The sequence below is a fragment of the Conger conger genome, chromosome 9 (assembly GCF_963514075.1).
Source record: "Conger conger chromosome 9, fConCon1.1, whole genome shotgun sequence".
Taxonomy (NCBI): Eukaryota; Metazoa; Chordata; class Actinopteri; order Anguilliformes; family Congridae; genus Conger; species Conger conger.
In genome coordinates, this window is record NC_083768.1 from 49,062,356 (window position 1) to 49,089,898 (window position 27,543).

At 40.9% G+C, this 27,543-nt stretch overlaps 1 protein-coding gene and 1 gene segment (V, D, J or C); both read right to left on the minus strand.

Annotated features, from left to right (window-relative positions):
• LOC133137701 (immunoglobulin kappa constant-like) overlaps positions 1 to 8,758 on the minus strand; it is a 35,332-nt gene extending 26,574 nt beyond the window's left edge. Inside the window, 2 exon segments of the C gene segment in view lie at positions 8,176 to 8,276; positions 8,706 to 8,758. Of these exon segments, the coding sequence occupies positions 8,176 to 8,276; positions 8,706 to 8,758 (154 nt within the window).
• Positions 8,759 to 16,922: 8,164 nt separating this feature from the next.
• LOC133137008 (receptor-transporting protein 4-like) lies at positions 16,923 to 27,339 on the minus strand. 3 transcript variants are annotated; one of them, XM_061254962.1, is made up of 3 exons: positions 26,910 to 27,339; positions 26,604 to 26,769; positions 16,923 to 18,026 (listed from the first exon to the last, which is right to left on the minus strand). In XM_061254962.1, exons 1-3 carry the CDS (start codon positions 26,917 to 26,919, stop codon positions 17,687 to 17,689), a joined length of 516 nt encoding a protein of 171 aa, XP_061110946.1. In that variant the 5' UTR covers positions 26,920 to 27,339; the 3' UTR covers positions 16,923 to 17,686. The 3 variants fall into 3 exon arrangements, with proteins under 3 accessions (XP_061110946.1, XP_061110944.1, XP_061110945.1); XM_061254960.1 differs by lacking the exons at positions 26,604 to 26,769; positions 26,910 to 27,339 and adding exons at positions 20,645 to 20,810; positions 20,931 to 21,159; XM_061254961.1 differs by lacking the exon at positions 16,923 to 18,026 and adding an exon at positions 23,499 to 24,791 and having other exon boundaries at positions 26,910 to 27,307.
• Between the last annotated feature and the right edge of the window lie 204 nt (positions 27,340 to 27,543).

The following is a 27,543-nucleotide window of genomic DNA, read 5'->3' on the forward strand; positions in this document are numbered from 1 at the left end:
TCAGCAGGGAGACACTGTCTCTATCAGCTGTACAGCCAGTCAGAGTGTAGCTCTCACCTGGTACCTGCAGAAACCTGGTCAGGCTCCTAAACTTCTGATCTATGCTTCCACAAGTCGCCTGTCTGGGATTCCTGATCGATTCAGTGGGAGTGGATCTGGGACTCAGTTTACACTGAAAATCACTGGAGTCCAGGCTGAAGATGCAGGAGATTATTACTGTCAGCAGTACAGCAGCTATCCACTCACACAGTGATACAGAGCCGTACAAAAACCTCCCTCAGTCAGACTGCACAGAGACTGCACTGCTGCAGCTGGGACCTACTGCAGGTGCTGAGGAGGGAGCCACTGATCTGAGACACTACTGCTCTAAAAGAATGAGCTTCTGTCGGTTATGATACAATTTCTCATCATCTATAATGAAAAATGCCACTCCAATATAATTACATTGTATACAAACCATTCATTAGAAATGTTATTGAAAATAATTTAAAATGCCTTTGCTTCACAATCACTCCCTGGGCAAAGTACATTTTTGTATTTGTTTGGAAGCAGTGCTCTGACATGAACTGTCCCATTCGAAAATTAATTAATTGTACAAGAGTTCCTCACGAGACGTCACATAACCCAGCAGCAGTGAACAGCAAGCAGTCCAGAACAGTGGAGTCACTCAGTCCAGAGCTCTCCCAGCACACATTACACAGGCTGCTGTTTCACACCCTGACCTGCCAGAGCATCACTGCTGCTTCTGATCTGATCCTCCAACACCAGAATAAAAGAGCACAAACTACAGTCTGATATACAACCCTGACCATGGCAGTGGCAGCAGTGCCCAGCTGTGTGAAACAGTAAACATGTCATTATCAGTATGGTCACCATAGGAGGGGGGGCTTCATTCAGCTCAGTTGTCTCTTTCTCACCCAGGCAAAGTGACTCCTCTGGTTGGTTGTTCGGCAGCAGTCTGCCTGTGCCGAGTGCACAATGTGAGCCGGCAGATTCAGAGTCTGAGCTGTTCAGCTGGTTCAGTGTAAAATGGACATTAGTAACTGCTGGCTACATGTGGGGAAGAGCATTCTTTCTGTATGCTCTAGCATTGAAGGAGGAACTACAGATTAGCACAAAACCTGGGATAAAACATGTAATATGTTTTCTATGGTGACCTCTGTTTCCCAATTTCTTAGACAGCAGCCACTTCTTAGCCAGTTGTCTAAACATGACTCCATGAAATACAGAGAAAGAAAACATTTGCACAGAAATCAGGAAACACAATAGTGCAACATTTGATTTTTACATTAATTGTCATGTAAATACATTGTTTCATTATAGATGCCTGGCTCTTTTGTTTAGTTTTTTTGTGTTAGAACCTGCCACCGGAACACCAAATAAGTTATTTTATATTTTCTACAATATAATCTTAGCACCTGTTCAGTCAGTCATCAACTAAAATAATAAAAATGTGCAATAAAACATCAGAAACAGTCACATTAAAACTGGGAAGTTTGTCTACATAAAAATAGCAGTGAATAGTACAGTACACTTGTCCCGCTTCTGTTCACACATCAGAGCTCCTCTAACTGTGTGTGACAGGATTTGTATAGAGGAAGGGGCTTTGCATATCTGTCCTGCCTCACTGCTCCACACACTTTAAGACCCCCAGTACTTGATCAGTGACTGTCCAGTCCTTACACAGACACTGACACAGGCAGCATTATGATGATGTCAGTCTTTCTACTGCTGGTGACACTGGGGCTCCTGGTACAGGGTGAGACAGATGCATATATTTTAACTGGAGATTTTGGTAATAGTCATAAATTATAATTTGGTTATAGTTGGTTATAATTCCTTTGTTTAATTATCACAACACTGTTTTCACAACAGTTGCCATTGTTGTCTGGTTAAAGTAACCAGAATAATGTACATTGCTTGACAATATTTATTTGCATTGGCATTCATTTTCATGTTTTGTTTTCCAGAATCCATGGCAGATATAGTTATGACTCAGAATCCAGCTGCTCAGGCTGTTCAGCAGGGAGACACTGTCTCTATCAGCTGTACAGCCAGTCAGAGTGTAGCTCTCACCTGGTACCTGCAGAAACCTGGTCAGGCTCCTAAACTTCTGATCTATGCTTCCACAAGTCGCCTGTCTGGGATTCCTGATCGATTCAGTGGGAGTGGATCTGGGACTCAGTTTACACTGAAAATCACTGGAGTCCAGGCTGAAGATGCAGGAGATTATTACTGTCAGCAGTACAGCAGCTATCCACTCACACAGTGATACAGAGCCGTACAAAAACCTCCCTCAGTCAGACTGCACAGAGACTGCACTGCTGCAGCTGGGACCTACTGCAGGTGCTGAGGAGGGAGCCACTGATCTGAGACACTACTGCTCTAAAAGAATGAGCTTCTGTCGGTTATGATACAATTTCTCATCATCTATAATGAAAAATGCCACTCCAATATAATTACATTGTATACAAACCATTCATTAGAAATGTTATTGAAAATAATTTAAAATGCCTTTGCTTCACAATCACTCCCTGGGCAAAGTACATTTTTGTATTTGTTTGGAAGCAGTGCTCTGACATGAACTGTCCCATTCGAAAATTAATTAATTGTACAAGAGTTCCTCACGAGACGTCACATAACCCAGCAGCAGTGAACAGCAAGCAGTCCAGAACAGTGAAGTCACTCAGTCCAGAGCTCTCCCAGCACACATTACACAGGCTGCTGTTTCACACCCTGACCTACCAGAGCATCACTGCTGCTTCTGATCTGATCCTCCAACACCAGAATAAAAGAGCACAAACTACAGTCTGATATACAACCCTGACCATGGCAGTGGCAGCAGTGCCCAGCTGTGTGAAACAGTAAACATGTCATTATCAGTATGGTCACCATAGGAGGGGGGGCTTCATTCAGCTCAGTTGTCTCTTTCTCACCCAGGCAAAGTGACTCCTCTGGTTGGTTGTTCGGCAGCAGTCTGCCTGTGCCGAGTGCACAATGTGAGCCGGTAGATTCAGTGTCTGAGCTGTTCAGCTGGTTCAGTGTAAAACGGACATTAGTAACTGCTGGCTGCATGTGAGTCTTACACACATCATACAGAGAGTGATTACTTCATCACTCTCTTCATAAACCCACAATATCTACAGTTACTGCTGTATTGTAATAAAAGTGTAATGATTTAGTTCAAGGATTAAGGATGAACATGGATTGTGTTTGGATAAAAGCACTATATAGCATGTCTTTCAAAGATGGCTTGTGATTGGCTGGTCAGATTCAGAGTTCTTGGACTTTCCGGGCAGTCATGAGAGGAAACCTTTGTGTATGTCCATGATCTGTTTTTTTTTTTTTTTTTTGCATATCTTGGCAGCAGTAGTTTTAAAGTCAATATGAGCCATGTTCTTTTATCTAACATAACATACATGCATGTGGAGTTGTTCAAGATAATAATATTAGTGCTGACTTTGGCTTGCACTTACAGTATGTCTGACTTCTACTGTATTAATGTGCTTATATTCAGACATCAAAGTTATTGACTTGTTTCATTGACATACTGTATTTATATTTCAGATAAGGCATGTTTCTGGATATAGCTGTCAATCAACCTAACGTTTTTGTCACCCTACCATATATGGACTGTTTCAGGGAAGTGACTCCTGTGTAATTCTACTCTGGGGTTCATTCACTGTTCAGTCTTCCCTCTCTAATACACCTCTCTAGCACACAACCAATGAAGGCCTTCTCTGGAGATACTGATGTATTTTCACTGAAACAATAAACACAACCCAACATCCTCAAAAGCCCTTTCAAGGAAAAAAAAATGCACATGGATATTTGTGTAGAGGAACACATTGGATTACATTTCATATTTGAAATCATAATTAAAACACTGAGGTGACTGAAGCAGAACTCTATCACAGCCAAGTCTATATTTAAATAATATGTATCATATTTTAAAATCATATAATACTTTTTGTACAATACAAAGTGCGGATGGAAATATTATCAACTTCATGCGAACATATGTTATGTACTTATGTTTTATTATGATTGCATACCAGAAACCTCTATTAGTTTAATCCATTTTTGTGTTTCGTTACTGTATAAATCATGAACTTGTCTTTATTGAAGAAATGTACTTTCTTCTTGAATTCAATGTTGAACTCTGTATGTGTGTATTGTGTTTATAATCATATGCTTTTGATGCTATAAAGTTGGTTTGATGCAGCACCAAACAGCAATTATGTGCTCATTAAATAAGGACATGAATTATGAAATTATGAAATCACTGAGCTCTAAAATCTCTTTCTAGGAAACATTATTTTATTGGTTAGAAAAACTCTTTCCAGGTAAAAATGAATGCTAAAACATTTGTAAGGGGAAAGCACATCCCCTTCTCACCTCACTACAGAAATGACCCCTCCACCTCCTTCAAACAGCTGTCTCAGTGCTGGGTATTTTGGGCTGAGAAACTGTGAGCTGTGGGGGTGAAACTCACATTTGCATGTGCAGGGCGGGGCAGGCTGGTTCTGCTGTCCCTCAGTGGGACTGACTCAATCTCAGAATAGAGCAGCACTGTGGCCAGGTGTCTGGGCCGTCCCCAGGGGGTTAGTGTGAGCTGAGCACACATCCTGCTGTACAGAACTGCTCTGAGCCCACTGCACACATCACTGCTCCTGTCAGCAGGCCCCCAGAGCTGGGGCTGCCCCTCCTTAACTGACTCCAGATCAGTTATGTCACACACTCTCTTATCTAGTCTCTGAGTCCACTATAAACCAGGCCATATCAGCTGCTCCTGAGAAGCTGGGTCAGAACACAAAGACTGTACAGAGCTGGAGTTGTGTTCTGGTCCGTTTGAGGGTGTCTCTGTAGAGCTCCTGACTCCACTCCCATGATCAGTGCTGCTGGTGTAGGAGCTGGTGAAGCTGCAGAGCTGCTGCTCACACATACTGAGAGCCACACACACTCTTACACAAGCAGCTCCTGCACTGTTAGGAGCCACACACACTCTCACACAAGCAGCTCCTGCACTGTTAGGAGCCACACACACTCTCACACAAGCAGCTCCTGCACCGTTAGGAGCCACACACACTCTTACACAAGCAGCTCCTGCACTGTTAGGAGCCACACACACTCTTACACAAGCAGCTCCTGCACTGTTAGGAGCCACACACACTCTTACACAAGCAGCTCCTGCACTGTTAGGAGCCACACACACTCTCACACAAGCAGCTCCTGCACTGTTAGGAGCCACACACACTCTCACACAAGCAGCTCCTGCACTGTTAGGAGCCACACACACTCTTACACAAGCAGCTTCTGCACTGTTAGGAGCCACACACACTCTTACACAAGCAGCTCCTGCACTGTTAGGAGCCACACACACTCTCACACAAGCAGCTCCTCCACTGTTAGGAGCCACAGAGTACTGCACCAACATCAACTCATGGTTAGGAGAGGATGTTGCTCTCTCAGCACGGTCACATGTTCACATATAAAGACTTTATCACCTGCTTTTATCTAAGAATAATTATAATGTTCTGCATAAATAATACACAATGAATGGCTGTAAGTGTGGAGTGAAACCCTATTCTTTACATAACTATATTTTTATAGATGTTCTCTAATAATTATATTTGGATATAGAAATAATTGTGAAGGAAATTAAATAAGAAAATAAATGAACACTAGATAGCATTCATTCATGTGTGCAATACACATTCTCCTCCATGAAGTTTATATCAACTATGCTTCACCAATCCAGTGATGACTATCCATTCCCATTCATACCATTGGTTCATACATGTCTCTTCTTTGTCAGTTTGTGTCATCTTTTGCTCCATTGAAAAACTGTTTATTCTTGGGTGTATTGTTAAAATATTTTCAGCAAGAGTGTGAATTCATCAGAGAAAGGGCTGACGTAAAGGAATCAGTGCTGATTTTGCCCAAGAACAATAGGATTACCAGAATCAGAAAAGTCTATTTTTTATAATAACAGTCACTGAAACAGCATCTCTTCAAATAATCTTTATTATGTCAATGATGTTGATTTAACAGCTATTGCCAAAATCACACAAACACAAATAAGAATGCATGTTTGCATATTGCTGAAGAACACAAGCAGAGCACATGTCAGATATTAGCACTGAAAGCTCAGGCTGGAGGAAGGATTCACACACAGGCTCAGCTCAGTGTGACAGCAGTAAGGAGCAGAACAGGGTAAAAACAGTGTGATCACAGTGTGTGAGCTGGGCCTCCACCCGGCCTACTAAGAACAGTGGGCTCTGCTCAGTGTCTGAGGGGGGGCAGACAGGGAGCCCTTTGTGGCCTCACAGGTCAGTGACCCTGCCTTCATCCAGTCTTCCTCACTGAGAGTCAGGGAGCTGCTCCAGCTGTACAGACCGTCCTTCCCCAGGACCCCCACGCTCCCGGCCACGCCCGAGCTCCTGCTGGCACCGTCCACTTTCCAGCGCAGAGTCCAGTCTGAGGGGAAGCCCTTGTTGGCCAGACACACCAGTGTGGCCTTTCCCTTCTCTATCTTCACACTGGAGGGGGGCAGGACTGTGAGGGCGGGAACTGTGTCACCTGGGAGACACAGCAGAGAAGTGAGGTCAGAGAGTGGACACAGCCCCATGTGTCAATCATCCTGTCCTCACAATAATGAGATACAGAGAATATGAGCTGTCACACATTGGCAGGGGCTGAAGTGAGTTTTTCCATATTTGTGTCACACTGTGTACTATGAAACGCACTGACATTGTTAAATGTTCAATCCACTTGTGTTCAATTATTATTATTATTATTATTATTATTATTATTATTACTGATGAACTGATGAAACTCTTTAACAGCTTGACCTGTGTCCTGTTGCTGTAGTCACATTATTCTAAAAATACACGAAAAGCACTACTGCATAAAAAATGGATAATACATAATTGTATTGTACACTGAAAACCGAATGAATTCACCACATTTCATGAGGTTTCCTTCGTTTTCCTTCTCATTCATGAACTAAAATGCACTCTAACAATAAAATGAAGAATTTTCATGAAACATATTGCTTAGTGGCAGAAATTGTAAGTCGCTTTAGATAAAAAACGTCAGCAAAATAACTACTGACCGTCGAAATGAGCAACGCGCATGGAATGCGCAGAGCAAATTCAGTCAGGGAACTCTACCACAGCTGACCAACAGTCAGCTTCAGCGATCGCATTCACGTCCATGATCCTCTAATCACATTAACACAACTCATTTCGTCACCACCCCAGCTCACCATCCACCATCCAGCTACACCAGTTGTTTGGATCTGTTTCTAGTTACTTGGGGGTTCCAGGACACCCCTGCTTATTAGAGAGATGTATTTTGCTCCCTTTACGCTGTATAGGATAGTGCATGGTAGCTCCAAACCTATAATCATTTACTTGAACATAAATACGTTTATTTAAATATGTGAGTTGCCCCGACAGAAATGAATTAAATGGAAATGTTGAATACATTTATTTTCATCTTTAGATTTCAAACCACCGTTATAGGCTATGCCGTAGGTTAAAGAATCTTACGATATGAGCCTGGGATTTAATGTAGATTTAATGCAATGTAATACATATGTTGTTCATATAATAATATGATCATCTGATAATCATAAATATCCTAAATAACACAATGTAAGACGGACGGATTTAATCAGAAATAAAACCATAAATTGTATCACGAATAATCCGGCCACAGTATGTCGATGAAATAATAATGGGACATTTCATTAAATATTTGTATATTTCAATTTCTTAATTAAAGATACAACGACATTGTATTTGTTCCGCAGACCGTGCCATAAATAACATTTGGCTACACAGATGCGGAGGCTAATTGTTCAAAATCCTACAGAGCCGCTGTGTTCTTTGGGACGCTAAGTGAGCCAGTGCAATTAAATTACTTCATCTCGAGCACAAAATACCAAAGTTATGGAATCCATACATCAAACACAATAAAGACTGTCTGAAGTAAAAGTGGGCTATATTGAGAATAATTTGAAATCTGTAGCCAGTCTTACTAATATTTTTTCAACGCATCAATATAATTATTCGCATTTTTATTTTCGATCTAACGCCGGAAAAATACAGCAAATTAAAAAAGAAAGCAAAAGGATCGATATGGATGAATCAAAAAGAAATTACTTACGTCCAACTGACACTTTCGTTCCGCCACCGAAAGTCCACCACAGTGATACAGACTCATTCACCAGCCGTACAAAAACCTCATACTCGAGAAACACAGGCTTCCTTCACCTTTTCCAATTCTTACTGATTTCAGCCAGCTTTTCAAATATGGCAACCATGCGTAAAATGTGTTACATGCCCTTTGGTTTGTATAAAGCTTATACTACGCAAAAGTAATTAATCTAATCTACTGAGATATTCACGTGAATAGACTTATTTTGCTGTGTAGCTGAAGTACAGACGAAAGAATGAGATGCATGTGGAATTTAGAATGTTATATATATTTTTGTATGAACATATTACAGCTGGTAAAATCTTCATTTTGCGGAAAATGTTTAAAAGCCTTGTTGTGTAGCCACTTACTGCCGATTTCCAGTTTGGTCCCGCCACCGAAAGTCCACCACAGTGATTGAGTCTGATGAATTGGCTGTACAAAAACCTGCAGTTTTGTGGATCGTTGATCCCACTGACTGTGTAGTGTTATCAAGTCACCTGCTGGAGAATGTTGGAACTACAATTAAGAAGGTGTTCTGAAAGCTGATCATCTTAAGTGGGTAGGGTATTCCCTTCATTAAGTTTGAATCATTAATATTAAATATGTTTCAGTACACATTCTGTGACCAATGCTCATAGATTCAGAAGAAATGATAAATGATGAGACTGTGGCAGGTGTAGCAGTGAGACATGAGCAGATGAGCGCTTCACCTCCTCTTTGGACGCTGTCACAGATTCCTGCTATTTCCACATCCCAGAGGCACTGAGGAACATGGACAACCTACTTAGAATACTGCTTTAAAAAAATCAATCATGAACCAATGGCCACCTCAACTGAGATAATATAATTGAAATTAAAGTGGAAGTTTCCATCTGGTGTTGAATCCTGACGGTGCTGCTGCTGACTGTGAATTGTACAGTGCCTTCACCCAAAGCTCTTTACAATTGATGCTACACATTCACCCATTCATAAACACACTGACACTCATATACCAAAAGCAATTGGCTGTCATGCAAGGCATCAACAAATTTGTTAGGGGCATTTGGGGGTTAGGTGTCTTTCTCAGGGATACTACAACACACCCAGGGTGGGATCGAACTGGTAACCCTCCAACTGCCAGACGACAGCTCTTACCACCTGAGCCAATGTCGCAAGACATGATTTGTCATCCCAAACTGTGATAGATGGGAAAAAGACTGTTTTAAAAAGTCACACTTATGGCTGTGATGAAATGATAATAATATCACAATCTGTAAAGATCGCAGTGAATAGTGCACATGTCTCAGCCCTCTATAGACGCACTGCTGTTCACACATCAGAGCTCCTCTAACTGTGTGTGACAGGATTTGTATAGAGGAAGGGGCTTTGCATACCTGTCCTGCCTCACTGCTCCACACACTTTAAGACCCCCAGTACTGATCAGTGACTGTCCAGTCCTTTCACAGACACTGACACAGGCAGCATTATGATGATGTCAGTCTTTCTACTGCTGGTGACACTGGGGCTCCTTGTACAAGGTGATCCATTTTAACTTGAGATTTTGGTTATATTTGGTTATAATTTTCTTGTTTATAAGTTGATATTGTTTTCTGGTCAAATTAACCAGAATATTGTAAATTGCTTCATAATAATAATTTGCATTGGCATTCATTTTCATGTTTTGTTTTCCAGAATCCATGGCAAATGTAATTATGACTCAGAGTCCAGCTGCTCAGGCTGTTCAGCAGGGAGACACTGTCTCTATCAGGTGTACAGCCAGTCAGAGTGTGGGCAGCTACCTCGCCTGGTACCTGCAGAAACCTGGTCAGGTTCCTAAACTTCTGATTTATTCGTCCACAAGTCGGCAGTCTGGGATTCCTGATCGGTTCAGTGGGAGTGGATCTGGGACTCAGTTTACACTGAAAATCACTGGAGTCCAGGCTGAAGATGCAGGAGATTATTACTGTCAGCAGGGCTCCAGCTTGTTCACACAGTGATACAGAGCCGTACAAAAACATCCCTCAGTCAGACTGCACAGAGACTGCACTGCTGCAGCTGGGACCTACTGCAGGTGCTGAGGAGGGAGGCACTGATCTGGGACATATTGCCAGCTGGCCTATAGGGGGCACCAATGAGCTACAGCCCTGAATACACACCTCTCTGTAATGAAGAGGAGCTGCTCTGTGCCATATATATAACCCTAGCAGAGCTGCTGCTGAACCACACACACTTCTGTAGCACAACATCACAGGAGTCACATCGTATATCAGTTCACAAGGAGCAATGATCACTCAGGTGCTCTGAGTTCACCCAAAATCAGAGGATATGTGCTTTCTCCCAGAGGTGCAATGAGTTTTATTACAAATTGATTAGTTTTGGATAGGTATATCCAGTTCAATACTGATATCAGTAAAGGTGTTTCTATTCAGATGAGATCCAGGTCACATCTCAGCTGTGCTTCACTAAATCAGAGGACTATTGGTTTTTCTATTTTCTGCAATATAATTTAATTTGCCTGATCATCATTTTTATAAAAATAGTTGAAAAGAGTCATTGTGGGGTTGTGTCATACAAATAACATTTCTCAGCAATATTCTCCCAATTTAATGTATGAACATGATCTGATTTCTCACCTTTAATCATTTTAGTTTGCACAAAATGGAATGAATGTAACTGCATGACAAAGTCACATGTCAGTAAATGAGGGATTTATCCACATCAAGCAGTTGCACATGCACATGTTCTATTTCAGACATGGACTCTGTTCTGGATTAGTATTCCAAGAAAAAATTTATTTTTAATCTGTAATTCTTTAGGACAGGATATATAAAAGTCCCAGTTGTGTGTGATTCACACAGGATTAAAATCATGAACATCAGCAAGACTGCAACTCTGGATGTTATGTTCCTGTGTTCTGTGTGTTAGTTTATCATTGTTTATTATCTTTAGTCTTGTAATTTAATATTTTTCATATTCATGTCTGGTGTTCTGTTTACATTCATTAGTCTTTGCACTCGTCTTCCCCTGTGATGTCTGAGTCTGAATGTTTACTAGTCCAGTCACTCCTTTGTCTGCGTGCCCCACTATTCGGGTGTTTACGGTAGTTCCGGGGTTCAATCTTCTTTCCAATCTTGCATTCCTTACTTCCTGCTTTCTCTCCATTTCATGTTTGTACATAGCACTAATATACTAATCCCAACTAACATAGAATTTGTACAGTACTAATTATACTAACACACTAATATGTTTGTCAAACTTACAAACTAACATTCACTAGTTTTGGGTATTTGTAATTTAAATCACTTAACTAACTTACTAACGCATCTCCAGTTTTAATTCTGTTCTGTAACTCTACCTCCCTATTCTATCACTGATTACTTGCTTTGTTTCAACGAAGTATTCGCACCTGTCTCTCTATCTCTGAATCTCCTGATTCTCTGCAATTGTCTACTCTCTAGTCCGGAGCTGTTTGTATTACATGTGTGTCATTGTGAATCCAGTCCGCGTTTTTGTTTAACCCCTCGTTATTGTCCTATTACCCTTTCATGTGTCTCACCTGATGTTTATTTGTTAGACTGCCCTCACTCCCATGCCCCGCCTAGTTTGTCTCATTCCCCTGTGTATTTATTCCTGTCCTTTTCCGTTGTACGCGGCTAGTTCGTCTTGTCCAGTTTTTTGTTCCCGACCCCTTTATGCCTTCCCCCAGTTCTAGCCCCCTTGTTCCTGAGTCCTTACCCCTGTTGATTGGATTTCTGGTTTTGACCCCTGCCTGCTTCCCTGGACTATTCTTTCGTTGTTGTGCATTTCTGTACCTTTGCATTGTTGGACTGACCCCCTGGTTTTTGACCTTGGCCTGTTTTGTGACTATGCTCTGCCCCTTCACCTGCAAGTAAACTTGCCATTTTCTGCACCCGTGTCTGCTTTTGGTTCCTCTGTTCCCCCCGGCATAACACTGGAGTACATCACCCTGTTCAGCTGAAGATGAGTCTGATCTGCATGTGTGACTACAGGACACATAAGGAGTCTCTAGATGTCTTAAATCATGATTTATTTGCACAACGTGTTCAAATCATTAAACTGAAGAATGCTGCTCTTACTTGCGTTCTGGGCTTTGCTGCTTAATCACTGAAATTACATTTTATTATTTTGATACAGTTCAAAATTGGTAAATCTTTAGTGATTTCATGAAAACTTGGCTCTTGCAGTTATGGGGGTACGTACAAAAGATAATTTGTACATTCTCATTCATTTGACCTCTATGAAATCCATTATTGCAGGCATTCAATTTCACCTTGCTATCTGTGTCTGGGCCTGTATTCATGACGATGCTGTTTTCCTTGCCGTGGAATAATCTACCATGAACCTATGGCCACCTCAACTGAGATAATCCCACTGATATGAAAGTGGAAGTTTCCATCTGGTGTTGAATCCTGATGCTGCTGCTGACTGTGACCAGCAGCTCCACAGGCCAGTGTGTAAGTGGTCATAATGCTGATCAGAAAGGGGGGATTGTGTTGTTCAGTTGTTCTCATCAAGAGTCTCTCTGGTTATTTGGTCATCTGCAGGCTGCTGCTTCCTTTCTGTGTCAACTGCACAAGATGGACAGGCCTCCAGCACAGTGGCTGTGCTGCTCAGTTTGTGCACTGCAGTAAAGTAGTGCTGGGTAACAGCACATACGATGAGTACATTACATTTTTCCTGAGCAGCTTGACTTTGGCAAGTTAACATTACTCATTGCTGAACTTGCCAAACTGTTTATGCAGAAGCAATGCAGATTAGCATTTAAATATAGACCAAATGTATGTACTGCTCACTGAGAAATTACACACAACAGAACTCCTGATTTTAAGGAAAGTGCATATTTTAGTTACCTTCAATCAATGGCACATATATCGCATTAAAACCTGCAATGTAAACACATTTAGGGATATTGAAACTGTGTAATGCTGCCCGCTTGTGTTGAAACTGAGACATGGGGGGGCTACATCAGAGCCTTGTGGTCATATTTCAGAAACTCTAAAGTCAAGCAGTGAAAATCTGAGCTGCTCCACTCTGGCCTTCGTCTGCTGTTCATGTTCCTGCAGACACTGGGAAGAAAGAGAGGTGACAGGAGAGAGAGAGAAAGACAAGAACAGCTGGGCAGGGCATCCAGTCCCCACATCACAATATGTAAAAATACCAGTGCATAGTGCACATGTCCCAGCCCTCTGTGGACCCACTGCTGTTCACACATCAGAGCTCCTCTAACTGTGTGTGACAGGATTTGTGTAGAGGAAGGGGCTTTGCATACCTGTCCTGCCTCACTGCTCCACACACTTTAAGACCCCCAGTACTGATAAGTGACTGTCTAGTCCTTTCACAGACACCGACACAGGCAGCATTATGATGATGTCAGTCTTTCTACTGCTGGTGACACTGGGGCTCCTTGTACAGGGTGAGACAGATGGGTCCATTTTAACTTGAGATTTTGCTTATTTTAACTATAAGCAAATCACCTAAGGTTATTTATTTGTTTCCGCCAGATCACAACAGTTGCCGTTGTTGTCTTGTGAAATATACCAAAATATCGTACATTGCTTGACAATGTATATTTGCAATGGCATTCATTACCATGTCTTTTTTTTCCAGAATCGATGGCTGATATAGTTATGACTCAGAGTCCAGCTGCTCAGGCTGTTCAGCAGGGAGACACTGTCTCTATCAGCTGTACAGCCAGTGAGAGTGTAAGCAGCTACCTCCACTGGTACCTGCAGAAACCTGGCCAGGCTCCTAAACTTCTGATTTATTATTCCACAAATCGCGAGTCTGGGATTCCTGATCGATTCAGTGGGAGTGGATCTGGGACTCAGTTTACACTGAAAATCACTGGAGTCCAGGCTGAAGATGCAGGAGATTATTACTGTCAGCACGGGTACATCCCGTTCCACAGTGATACAGAGCCGTACAAAAACCTCCCTCAGTCAGACTGCACAGAGACTGCACTGCTGCAGCTGGGACCTACTGCAGGTGCTGAGGGGGGAGCCACTGATCTGGGACAGCATTATTGTCAGCAGGGCTGTAGGGGGCCACAATGAGCTACAGCCGTGAATACACACCTCTCTGTGCTGAAGAGGAGCTGCTCTGTGTCACACACAGAACCCCTAGCAGAGCTGCTGCTGAACCACACACACTTCTGTACCACAACATCACAGGATCACACAGTGTATCAGTTCATGTGGAGCAATGATCTACTACTTTCAGAGGTATTTGAGCTCAATATACACATCAGCATTTACGTCATTAAAGCCGTTTCTGTTCAGATGCAGTGAAAGTCACTCTCAGCTTTGCTGGACTGAATCACAGAATCAGATTTTACTGTGATATAATTTCTTACTTTGACTGATCATCATTTTTGTACCCACAGCAGCAAATACAAAGCATTTTCCTTAAGTGATTTCCAAGCATAAAAGAATAAGGAAATATTATTATGTAGCCCCTTACCCATCACATTGCACAAACCAGCATGAACATAAATCCATGAGAATATCAGATACAATTAACTTGCACATGCATCCATTATATTTCAGGCATGGATTCAGAGATGGATTCTTATTACCAAAACATGTTTGAGTTCAGTGAAGAAATGTAGCATTGCATCCCTCGAATTTTCTCAAAGGGGATATTTACACAAGCAGACATCTCTTATTCACACAGAATTAAAATCATGAATATCAGTGCAGTGGGCAGCACTGCCGCCTCACAGCAAGGAGGTCCTGGGTTTGAATTCCGGTCGGCCCGGGCCTCTCCGTGCGGAGTTTGCATGTTCTCCCCGTGTCTGCATGGGTTTCCTCCCACAGTCCAAAGACATGCAGGTTAGGCTGATTGGATAATCTAAATTGCCCGTAGGTATGAGTGTAAGGTGGCGAGCGGGGCGGAGACCCAAGGGCGACCAATGCTAGAACCCTTCTAGACTAGTAGACAGAGGTAGGGGTACACAGCCACGGGAGGACTTCTCCCGGGAAAAGAAATAAACACAAAACTTATAAAGGGGGAACAGAAATAGCCCAAAAAACGGTTATGGGAAACAGAAAACAACCCTTAACAGGGCGAACCAATAACTCAGGATGTGTGCCAGTAGCTGGGCACAAATGGTCACAGACCAAGAAACAAAAATAAAATACAACCTGGCGAGAAAAAGACCAGGCATGAAAATAAAAACCTTGAGATGCAGCTCGGGACAAAACGCAAACCAAAATACATGTGCCGGGGACACCGTCCCTCTACCGCCGACTCACACGAGTCCAAAGAAAAACAAAACCCTTGAGGAAGGCGACAGCACATAAACACTCTCAGCTGAACGCCTTCCTTACCATTTCTCATAAATTCTGTTTTTTAGCGAATAACCCACCAGCACCGAACCTGACTCGTATTAGTGCAGAGTCTACCAGGTGCTTTTACCGGCTTCATGTCAAGGGCGAACGGTTAACACAAAAGCATTGAAACCCGCTGGTCTTAAATACTCTCAGGAAGGTAATTCCCCTGGTGCTAAAAAGGAACAGGTGGAACCAATGATCCTTAGTCCTCTAGTGGCAACAACAGGAATAACCTCCCACCATGACAATGAGTGCATGAGTGTGTGAGTGAATGGTGTGTGTGCCCTGCGATCTGTCCAGGGTGTATTCCTGCCTTTTGCCCAATGTATGCTGGGATAGGCTTCAGTCCCCCTGCGATCTTGTTCAGGATAAGCGGGTTCAGATAATGGATGGATGGATGGATATTGTAATTCTTCATAGTATTTTAGTTTAGAGTAAGTGCATGCTTGGAAGTTCATAAAGAATACTCAAACTATGCTGTGATGTATTGGTGATTTTCAACTGATTCCCCAGCATTGTTGTGTTTTCCAATTACTCTATTGCACTGTCACAGTAACAAAATTGATTCTCAATAAGTCAAATAGTTGGCCAATGTCTTGCAAACGGTCTTTTACATTTGTGAAATATTGTATTACAGGAAGAGAGAATGATTTGAAGTTACTGCAACAAATGTTCTTCCAGTACGCACTGTCCTAATTACAATATGTCCAACCATCTTGACTGTCTTGATTTCAAACAATGATAAAGGGACTTTTCATTTTCATGACACTGACTAATTCATTGAAACAATTATTTTACTTTAAGTTAAAGTTAAATATTTTGAGTGAGGTAGCATTTGGAGGTGAACCATAATATTGAGCTGTATGCATAAATTGTTTTGACAAATGCATCTACTGTTTTGAGAACATAAAAATTGTTGCGAGAAATGGGGCAAAGCGATTCAGAAAATGTGTAATATAATCCAATATAATCCAATATCTGTTGAAAGAATGTATACAAAATGAATGCAAACACTGAATTTTGGCTCATTATTTTGAAAACAAATTTGATTTGTACAGTGGGAAATCCCCTACCATAGCTGTCTCAAAGCGTCCCAGAGCAAGATACCTAACCCCCAATTGCTCCAGATGAGCTAGTTGGTGTGTTACATGGCAGCCTATCGCCCTTGGTGCGCATGTGTATGAATAAGTGAACGTGAGGCATTAATTGTAAAGCGCTTTGGATAAGTGTTACATACATTTACTATTTTGGTTATAAGAAATGCACTTGCTTTAACTGAGCATATTTATTTGAATATTTGATATTCACAAATACAATTTAAAAAACCCATAAACAGCAATTCCGAGTCCAAACATCTGCTACACCCTCCATTTATTCTTCCTGAGGGGTTAGGCCATGACATGGTCATTTGAGACGTGAATTTTCATGATTTCTTGCATATGGAGTTGGTTTGATCACATTTGGGGTGCCAATGTAGTATGCTTGTGACCTCTGTGCAATTGAAATTAAATTGTTAGTTGTCTAACACCACCCTCTAGCAGAAGGCGGCATTGCAGTTGTGAGATCCAGTTATATTTTGCAAAAGGTCTACCAAGTTTAATCATATTAATCAAGAAGCCTTTTAGCAGAGCAGATTAATATATAGCACTGTGCAGGTTAACATCAATCCCACATACAAGTACCAGGGACAATTTTAAGCAATAGGGATATTGCATTAAATTAGTTCACTGGCCCAAAGCATGATCAAATGTTGGTTTAGGTAAGTCATTCCAGAGTTCAGGTGCCCTGATGGCTAAAGACCGATCTCCTTCTGTTACCAGCCTCGACTTTGTAACTGAGGGCAGAGCTGCATTGGCTTACACCTCTGAACAAAGAGAGACAAAAGTTCAGAAATGTATGTAGGGTCTATGTCATTAAGTACCTTAAGTAATCATAAATAAAATATTATAATCAATTCTGAAAGCAATCGGAAGCCATTGCAAAGTGACTAATACCTAGATGTGATACCTTTTTTTAGTCTCAGGTAAGAGCCTAGAAGTTGCATGTAGCATCAATTGTAGACAAGCTAGTCTATCCGTTCATGATGAGAAGAGAATTACGCCAATGCATATTGTTTCCGTTCGTTGTTCAGAAAGTCTCCGTGGAGACTAGTCTTCCTCACAACAGATCCCTTGACGACAGGCCTCACACAGCAAACTCTCGTGTGGCTTCGTCCACACTTTCTCAGAGGAACAGGAATAGCTGTTGTCTTCTTCCTCTTCACCATAGCAGTTCTTCTTGATTTTACCAATCAGCTTGAGCAGGACTTTCTCTACTTCTGCCGTGGAGAATCCTGGGAGCTCAAAGTCCCCGTTGCAGCGCCGACACGCCTGTCCAAAGGGTCGCATGATCACTGTCCCCCGGGCTGCCCCGCTCCGCAGGCGGTAGTGGAAGAGAAGGGTAATCCGCGCTGATGGCCAGGTTTTGGAACAGGTACCACACCGAAATCTGAGATTAGGCCCAAGAAAATCTATTTCAGTATTTTTGTTATTTCATTTTTTTTTTTTAAACAAAAACCGACTTAAAACATACAGGTCAGCATTGGAACCACATGGTGGCATTGTTCTGTCGTTGAAGGATTGACAAAAGCAACAAGAAGACGTTTTTGTAAAATAATGCTTGTATTGGAGATAATGCCAGTGAGCAAACGCATACTAAACTCAATCATTTCGCTCAGTCGTCTTTATGAATAGAGATTACCGTGAGCTTGTACAGACTGCATATTTAGCCTCAGACTCTTAATAATTAATAAAACAGCTCAGTCAGGTCCAGACACTGACTTCCGTATTTTATCCGAACTGTCACAAAATTATGGACAGTTCATCGATGGACTACACTTTGTGACGACAATCATTCATCCATCTGCTGTCTGCAATGACTTATTTCTTCAATATATCAATAAATATACATTGTAAAAATAGAAGTGTTAAATAAAGCTTTAAACACCAGTCCTATACATTCACTTATAGAAATGTAGACATACATGCATGAATGAATGCATACATACATAGCATATAAATATATACATATATCCATAAACACCAGAGATGGTTAATGATGGTGCAGTATGTAGATTAATGTTTTCAAAAATGTTTGAGGGAGGAGGGGGGCGCGTCAATTAGTGTTATTATAGAATGTTTGTGTATATACAGTATGTGTTCGTACGAATGTTTGCACATTTCACCTCACGTGCCCCCTTTCCTCACATGGGACAAGCCTTACATAGAGGTCACCCAGAAATGACATGAGGCACTCCGTATTGTATGGGCCAATTACTGCCATCATCTGACATCTTACCTGGACATCTTGGTACCTCTGTTCCTTTACATGAGTTCCTCTCAAGGGGACAGTATGGAGCCGCTTCAATGACTAGATTTTTCTCAGGAATGGCTGTCAAACTTACATTTTAGGAATTGGCAAATATAGCATTGTCTGCTAACACTCTGTGGCGGTCTAATTTTTTTACTTTCAGATTTTCAATATATTTCAATATTGTATTGTGGCGTCAAATTGCTATCTAACTCAATTGTGCTGTTTTGCTTGTGGTTGTGTTCTTGAATTTTGAAAGATGTTGTCATTGATTACATTTTGTATGTTGTACATTGATTGCTGTTGTGCTACCTGTGTTAAGAGTCTTTAAAAAAGCATACTTAGTAGTCTTAGTATACTTAGTATACTTTGGAGCTTTGTAACATCGAGCGCTACTACGTTTTTATTTTTATCCTGTAGTGCCCCCATGTGGCAGAACAAGGTGATATTGCAATTGTGAGATCCAGTCATGTTTTTGCTCACAAGTCTACAAAGGGAATTATATTTCATCAAAAAGCCTTAAAGTAGAGCTGCTTAAGGACAGTATTGTGCATTTTAAGTACCAGGCAGGAAAAAGTATTAATATAAATATACAGTGGGCTCCAGAATTATTGGCACCCCTGACTGGCACAAGACATACTTTTAAATAATAAACAATATCATTATTGAGATGTTAACATTTCAATGGAACCAACCAAAATTCTCAGCAAGCTAATAGCACTACAGATGACAATGAAATATAGTTATCCATTCATTTTACATAGGAGGATAATAGGAGACATGGACATGTGTATTAACAGTGAAAGAGAACGTGTATTGTCTAATCTGACAAAAGTTTTTTATTCAATGTCAACAAATAAACAAAAATTGCAACATTTTTACAACCTAAAACCCCCCCACCCCCACTACACATAACATTGGTTAAATTTGAAATTGCTCCCTAAACTCCAGCAAGATAACTTTGGGCTGCCAGCTCTGGTCACCTTGTGGTCCCCTCATTATAAGCACCAGGTGTTAGAGCTGCACGTTCACGCCTGTTCTCTGTTCTGGTTCCTCAGTGGTGGAATTACCTGCCCACCACTGTCCGAACAGCAGAATCCCTCCCCATATTTTGACGCAAACTGAAAACACACCTTTTCAGACTGTACCTTTTTCCTCCCTCCTGATCTGAAATTCACCACCAGCGCAGGAGTCAGGACTGCCACAAAATGGTCAGTTCATCAAAGATCTCAGTATATAAATAAATACAGTATGTGACCCGTTCTCTTGTAATCAGTGGTAAGTTCCCGACGGCCAATTTCACATAAAATTGATGTTTATGTAAAAATGTTTTGGCTGTTTTAGGCTTTCATCTTCTGTTGCGCCACCACTGTTGAAATCAACTGACAAAAAAACCACATCCGCTGCGTTCGCGGCTACATGTTATTGTATTAGCTTTCATGGTCTGTATGTCTTAATGTGCAGAGTAAAAATACAGTTTTAAAGTGTTTAAATATAAGATGACAAGTTGCGTTTTGTGCCACTCAAAATGAAATGGGACACATATTTTGAGTAGAGAGATAACCCTGGTATCGTTAGGAAACCTTACATTCTCCTTAGATTTTGATCTAATAATATAATATACAACACGCTGCTCTCACACTCATTTATTCATTCATGTATTTGTTTGTTTTTTTACTTGTTGATGATGGTTAAAGATGGTCACAATGTAGACAATATAATAGTATTTTCTCAGAGACAGATGTAGCCATACGTACTTTCCATAGGCACGGTGACAACAGATCTTCCATCCCCTCCTCCTCTCCTCTACAGAGAGCTTCGCTTGGATGCTGTAGTTGAATTGAAACCCCCAAATATCAGTGTGATCCAACTCTTTTTCCCACATTTCGGTGAAATTATTTTTCCACATCATGGGAGTCCATTCTGGAAAAAAAAAATGCGTTATAATGCCTTATTATTACTTTACTTTGTCGGTTCTTCATTCACTACAAATATGTCAAACAATATTTGTCAACTAAATTTAATAATTGTCATCATACGCACCTGTGCCCATTCTGTTCGTAAAATGTACGCTTTCGAGACAGCTAGGATGAAAGATTACTTTTTCATATTTGTGAACAATTACATGGGCTACTGCGCAGCTCATACTGCTGTCAGTCCTTTTTATCAGGAGCCTGGAAATCGAAACTTGAATCGTAAGTTTCGTTGCTGTAGTAAAAAAAAAAACATTGTCGATTTACAAACTTGAGTCAGCAAACTTGATGCCAACAAGGCCAGACATTTACGTATATCAAAACACGGATAATAGCCCATGTGGCGTTTGCTTTGTACTTAGTTGATATGCAATGTCGAATGTGCCTTCAAATATTTATTTTATTATTTTATTTTTAAATAAAATATTTTTATTTTATTATTTTATTATTTACTTTTTCTGGCTTTTTTGATTAATGTTTTATTTCCACTGTTTGTAATCAAGCAATTCATATGTGGTCAAAGTGAAAGTATTGTAGATACTACATGGAGAAACCAATATGTACAAAGATACCCGTTAATAAAAGCTGAGAATTTGCACTTTGACCACGTATGAATTGTTTGATTACAAACAAAGGAAATAAAACATTCAAAGGAAAAAACAGAAAGAGCCGAGGTGTGTCCAAACCTTTGACTGGTACTGTATGTATGTATTAAATGTGCTCTGGGGGTGAAGATTGCGTTCAGAATAACGGGTACGTAAAGACAGCACCTTAACCTTAACGTAACTGCACACAGACCAAATCAGGCACGAAAAGCATTGTGAAAGGCACTTTGCGTGCGCAAAGGCACTTTTGCACTTTGCCTGCCTTTGCACTTAATAAAGTGTACGTTCCCTAGAAAACTTCGGTTGGTCAAGTGTTTTGCTTACAATTTGGCTAACTTAGCTACCTTCTAACTTATCACTTGTGGGGAACTGTTATCTATAAAAATGTCTTAAACTAGTAACTTGGTCACACTTTCTAGGTTTTTATATGCAATTTGCACAAGAGGGCATTGAAGAAACACGATGAAAGTATTAAATATGCCAATGTCCAGTTGAGAATGTTCTCCTCCTAGTGCGTCACACGAGAATAACCACTCCCCTTATCCCTCCCCTATAACTCCTGACCCATAGTTTGCACCGCTGGCCTGCAGGCAAGACAATGGTAATATTTGCCTAACAGTAGGTTAATTTATACTAGAAAACCTTTTTAGGGCTATTAGTCTATTTCTGGTTATACTCATTTAGCTAGCTAGCTAGTCTGCTTTTATGAGGGCGTTATATTTGTGCTTTTATCTTAATTTGGCTGGCTAGCTAGAAAAAAATATTATTGGAAAAGTCAGTGTCCTTACCTTAGCTATAGATATCTTGTGAAAATTCAGTCTCTCAAGAGGAGTGTGTATCATGGAGGTAGCTATAGTAACAAACAACAATGTGTGTAAAGTGGAGGCACGGTCTGTCAATCATAGCTCATTGACAGTTCTCACTACCACACCCAGGCAGTTTGGGTGAACTTTTATAGTGGGAAATTTAGGCTTAGAAAAATAAGTTTTAAAATACATTTAAATAACTGAATAATAATAAAAAATGAACATTTGTTTTATTGTTGCCTCCAGACAACTGGCAAGTGTCACATTCAACCACCATGTTTCATTACATTTCCCATGTTGTTCAGAGTGGTCCTGGAATGCACTGTCAGAAAATAAAGTGAACTGGTTATTTTGTTACCGCACTATAAAATATCGTTGATGGGCTCACAATTTTTTTTAAATCGTTTTTCAATAATGAATAATTAAGAGATTGTACTTCTCGAGTTGTCTGTGAACTAGCTCCGGAGGCTTCGCATCATTTATCTTAAATCTTGAAGAAAATGCTGTATTTAGGCTAAATCTGAGGAGAAGAAAAAACCACTGGATAAATGTGATGTGTTTTACTTTACATCTGGCACCCCATAGGTTCAACATGATGAAACCGCAGTCAAACAAGCTTTTCTGGACACACACGCAAATATTTAACAGTAGCACTTTCTATATGTAGACCCCCATTTCAATGTTTGAGACAAATTAACACAATGTCAAATAAAAGAGTCATGTTCTGTATTTGGTTGCATATCCTTTGCATGCCATGATTTCCTGACGTCTGTCTATTAGTATCGCTTGTAGGGAAACTTGAAATTAAGATATCCAGCCTCCGATGATGCTGATAGGTCACATGACATCACAGACATCAGGAAGTCATGGCATGCAAACATTGAAATTGGATAAGACAAATGCTTTAGTTCAGCGACATTTATTTGAATATTTAAACTATTGGACGAGTTAATATTCACGAATACAATTTAAAATACAAATGCCCACAAGCAGCAATTCCCAGTCTAAACATCTGCTTTGAGACTTACAGCAGTGATTTTCCTTCATTCTTTTGTGAATTTGTGAATTTAGTCTGTCCTTTGCTGTTCAGCATTGATGCATATGGAGTTGGTTTAATCACATATCATTATACTTTGCTGCACCAATACAGTAAGTTTGTGACCTCTGCGACCAAAGCAGATAGTTAGTTCTCTACCACCATCATGTGGCAACAAGGCGACATTGCAGTTGTGAGATCCAGTCATTTTATTGCAGATATGTCTACGAAGTGTAATTATTTCATCAAACAGTCTTACAGCTGAGCACATTAAAGACACTATTGTGCAATTTATGATACAAACATCAATCCCACATACAGGTAGAACAAGTACCAGGGAAGACTTTAAGCTACAGTCCAAGGATAGTGCATATTTTATCCAGAATCCATACAATTCCATTATATTACTTCACAGGACAATAACCTGATTGAATATTTTAGGCAAGTAATCCCACAGTTCAGGTGCCCTGATGGCAAAAGCCTGTTCTCCTTTTGTTACCAGTCAAGACTGTAGAATTGAGAGCAGAGAATGCTGAAGATCCCTGTGCAAAGGCGGATAAAAGAAGTTTAGAAGTGTATGTATCGGCTAGGCTATTAAGTGCCTCGTAAGTAACCAATAAAATATATTATTTTATTCTTCATTATCCTAACCCGCTTATCCTGAACAGGGTCGCGGGGGGCTGGAGCCTATCCCAGCATACATTGGGCGAAAGGCAGGAATACACCCTGGACAGGTCGCCAGCCTATCGCAGGGCACACACACCATTCACTCACACACTCATACCTATGGGCAATTTAGACTCTCCAATCAGCCTAACCTGCATGTCTTTGGACTGTGCGAGGAAACCAGAGTACCTGGAGGAAACCCACGCAAACACGGGGAGAACATGCAAACTCCACACAGAGAGGCCCCGGCCAACTGGGATTCAAACCTAGGACCTCCTTGCTGTGAGGCAGCAGTGCTACCCACTGCACCATCCGTGCCGCCTATATTATTTTAGTCCCAGTTAAAAGCCTAGCAGCTGCATTTTGTAACAATTGCAGACAAGCAAGACAAGTGACATTATCACGTAGTGATGAGTAGAGTGAATTACAAAAATACAAAATGTTTTTCCGTTCATTGTTCAGAAAGTCTCCATCTAGACTAGTCTTCCTCACAGCAAATCCCTTGATGACAGGCCTCACACAGCAAACTCTCGTGTGGCTTCGTCCACACTTTCTCAGAGGAACAGGAATCGCTGCCGTCTTCTTCCTCTTCACCGTAGCATTTCTGCTTGATCTTACCAATCAGTTTGAGCAGGACTTTCTCTACTTCTGCCGTGGAGAATCCTGGGCGCTCAAAGTCCCCGTTGCAGCGCCGACACTTCTGTCCAAAGGGTCGCATGATCACTGTCCCCCGGGCTGTCCCACTCCGCAGGCGGTAGTGGAAGAGAAGGGTAATCCGCGCTGATGGCCAGGTTTGGGGACAGGTACCACACCGAAATCTGAGATTAGGCCAAAGAAAATGTCTTTCATAATTGAAATATAATAAAATAAAATGTGATAGCATTTCAAATATGAATGTAAATATACATGTTTGACCATCTTTAAAAGGCTACTACTACACACACTCATATAGAAAAGTATACAAATAATCCAAACACTCAGAGATCATATTAGGTACACCTGTACATCAGCTTGTTTCTGCAAATATTTAATCAGCCAATTAAGTGGCAGCAACTAAATGCATAAAAGCAGAGCAAGAGTATGCAGAGAATGGTGCGAAAAACAAAAAACAACCGGTGAACAGCAGTTCTGTGGGCAGAAACGTGTTGTTAATGAAAGAGGCGGCCTGTAGCGTAGTGGTTAAGGTGCAAGACTGGGTGTTGAGCAAGGCTCCAGGTGAGGATTGTCTCCTGCTTAGTCTAATCAACTGTATGTCACTCTGGATAAGATTGTTATGTACGGCTCTGAGAACCCAAACACAGACCACAAGATAATCCAAAATCGTTGTTTATTAGTCCGAAATCGTAGCCAGGAGATCCAATACAATGACAAAAACGAAAGGCAAAAGAATAGTCGAAAACAGGCGAGGGGGTCAAAAATCCAGAAAATCAAAAGGCTAAAGTATAGAAGGGCGAAAGCAAAAATCGAAATCAGAAAACAAAGCAGAATGTCAAAAAACCAGAAAAGCAGGAAGGCAAACAAAACAAAAGGGCAAGGCAGGCTCGGAAATCAAAAGGCAAAGGGGTGTCTATCAAGAATCTCAAGAATTCAGCTTACGCGGTATTCAGCACTAAGACTGATCAACGTTCTGACAAGGAACAATGCAGAGACTGAGGTTTAAATACATGAGGGAAGGTAACAATCTAGGCGGGGCTGGGGAAAAGGTGGGCTATACAAATAGACAACAGGTCGGGAAACATAATGGGGTAGTAACATAATCATAGAGGGGAGACGAAGACGCGGACTGGATACACGTAACCAACATGTAAAACATACGGCTCCGGGTTAGGGAGTAGACATTTGCATAGCTTGAATACGTAGTGATAGTTAGAGACAGGTGCGAACACTTCGCTGAAACTAAACGAGTAATCAGGGATAGCATGGGGAGGTGGAGTTACAGAACAGTGCAGAAATACTAAGAGAATGCGTTAGTGAGTTAGTTACGTGAATATTTCTAAACTACCCAATAAAAGTGATGGTTAGTCAGTTAGTTAGTTAGTTAGTTAGTTAGTTAGTTAGACAGTCAGTAAGTGTATTAATCAGATTAGTACTGGACAAAACCTAGATTAGTAGTAGTAAGAATCGTGCGTTACAACATTTAACTACCAAGAAAAAGCAGGAAGTAAGAATCGCGAGTTGGGAAGGAATTTCTTGAAAACCCGAAAATTCCGTAAACACCCGAATAGTGGGACACGCACACAGGGGAGTGACTCGGCTAGAAAATATTCAGACGCAGACAAAACAGGGGAAGACAAATGAGAACTGTAATGGAAAACACTAACCAATGATCTATGACAAATTAATAATTAACAATAATAAACATGAATACATACAGGACAAATACAGAAACATTACAAAGATGCCAAATGCCATTAATGAAATGTAATGTAATGTAATGTAATGGTATGCAGAAGAGGATCTCTGAACACACACCACGTCGAACCTCTTAAGTGGATAGGCTACAGCAGTAGAAGTCCAAAATAAGTCTAATTAATACTCAATAAAGTGTACAGTACAGAGTAACCGTATGTATATTCATGTTTTCTCTATAAATCCTTTTTTTTTTTTAAGTAAAAAGCAGCCATACGTACTTTCCGCAGGCATAGTGGCAGTAGATCTTCCACCCTCTCCTCCTCTCCTCGTTAGAGAGCTTATTTTGCAGGCTGTAGTTGAATTTAAATCCCCAGGTGTCATTGTAGTCCAACTCTTCATCCAACATTCGGTCGAAAGTATCACTCCACAGCGTGGGAGTCCATTCTGGAAAAATAAACATATATTCGACATACGTCGCTATTTTATTATGTTTAATCGTTGTTTATTCAGTTATATTAATCGTTACAAAAATGTCGAACAATAATTTCCCAACCTAAATAAAGAATTGTTATCAACAGACGCACCTGTACCCATCCTGTTCCTCTTCTGTTCGTAAGATGTTTGCTTTCAAAACAGAAAATTCTGAAATGTACTTCTTCAAGTCTGCGAGCGGTTAAATACGCTCATATTGTTGTCCATCCCTCACGTTACGTCTGGAATATGGAAAATGAAACTTAAAAACGTAACTATCCGTTTCCAGTTGTTGCTGTTAAACCACTTTCGGTACACAAACCTGCGTCAGGTTTCTATTACTCATAAACAGCATAAATGTTATACTCCATTGTATTTATGATAACGTATTTGTCCTACAACATACTATAGATAGACTATTTAAGTTAAAAACAAGACACCACATATAAACACGGTTAATATGTGGCGTTCGTAGCTTTGTTTAGCTGATATGGAGTGTGGCCTGCAGGCAAGACAATGGAAATATTTGCCTAACATTAGGTTACCTTAAATTGGAGAACCTTTTAAGGGCTATTAGACTATTTCTGCTTATATTCATTTAGCTAGTTAGCTAGTTTGCTCTTATCATAATTTGGGGGTGGCACAGATGGTGCAGTGGGCAGCACTGCCGCCTCAGAGCAAGGAGGTCCTGGGTTTGAATCCCCGTCGGCTGGGGCCCGCATGCCCGCGTCTGCGTGGGCCTCCTCC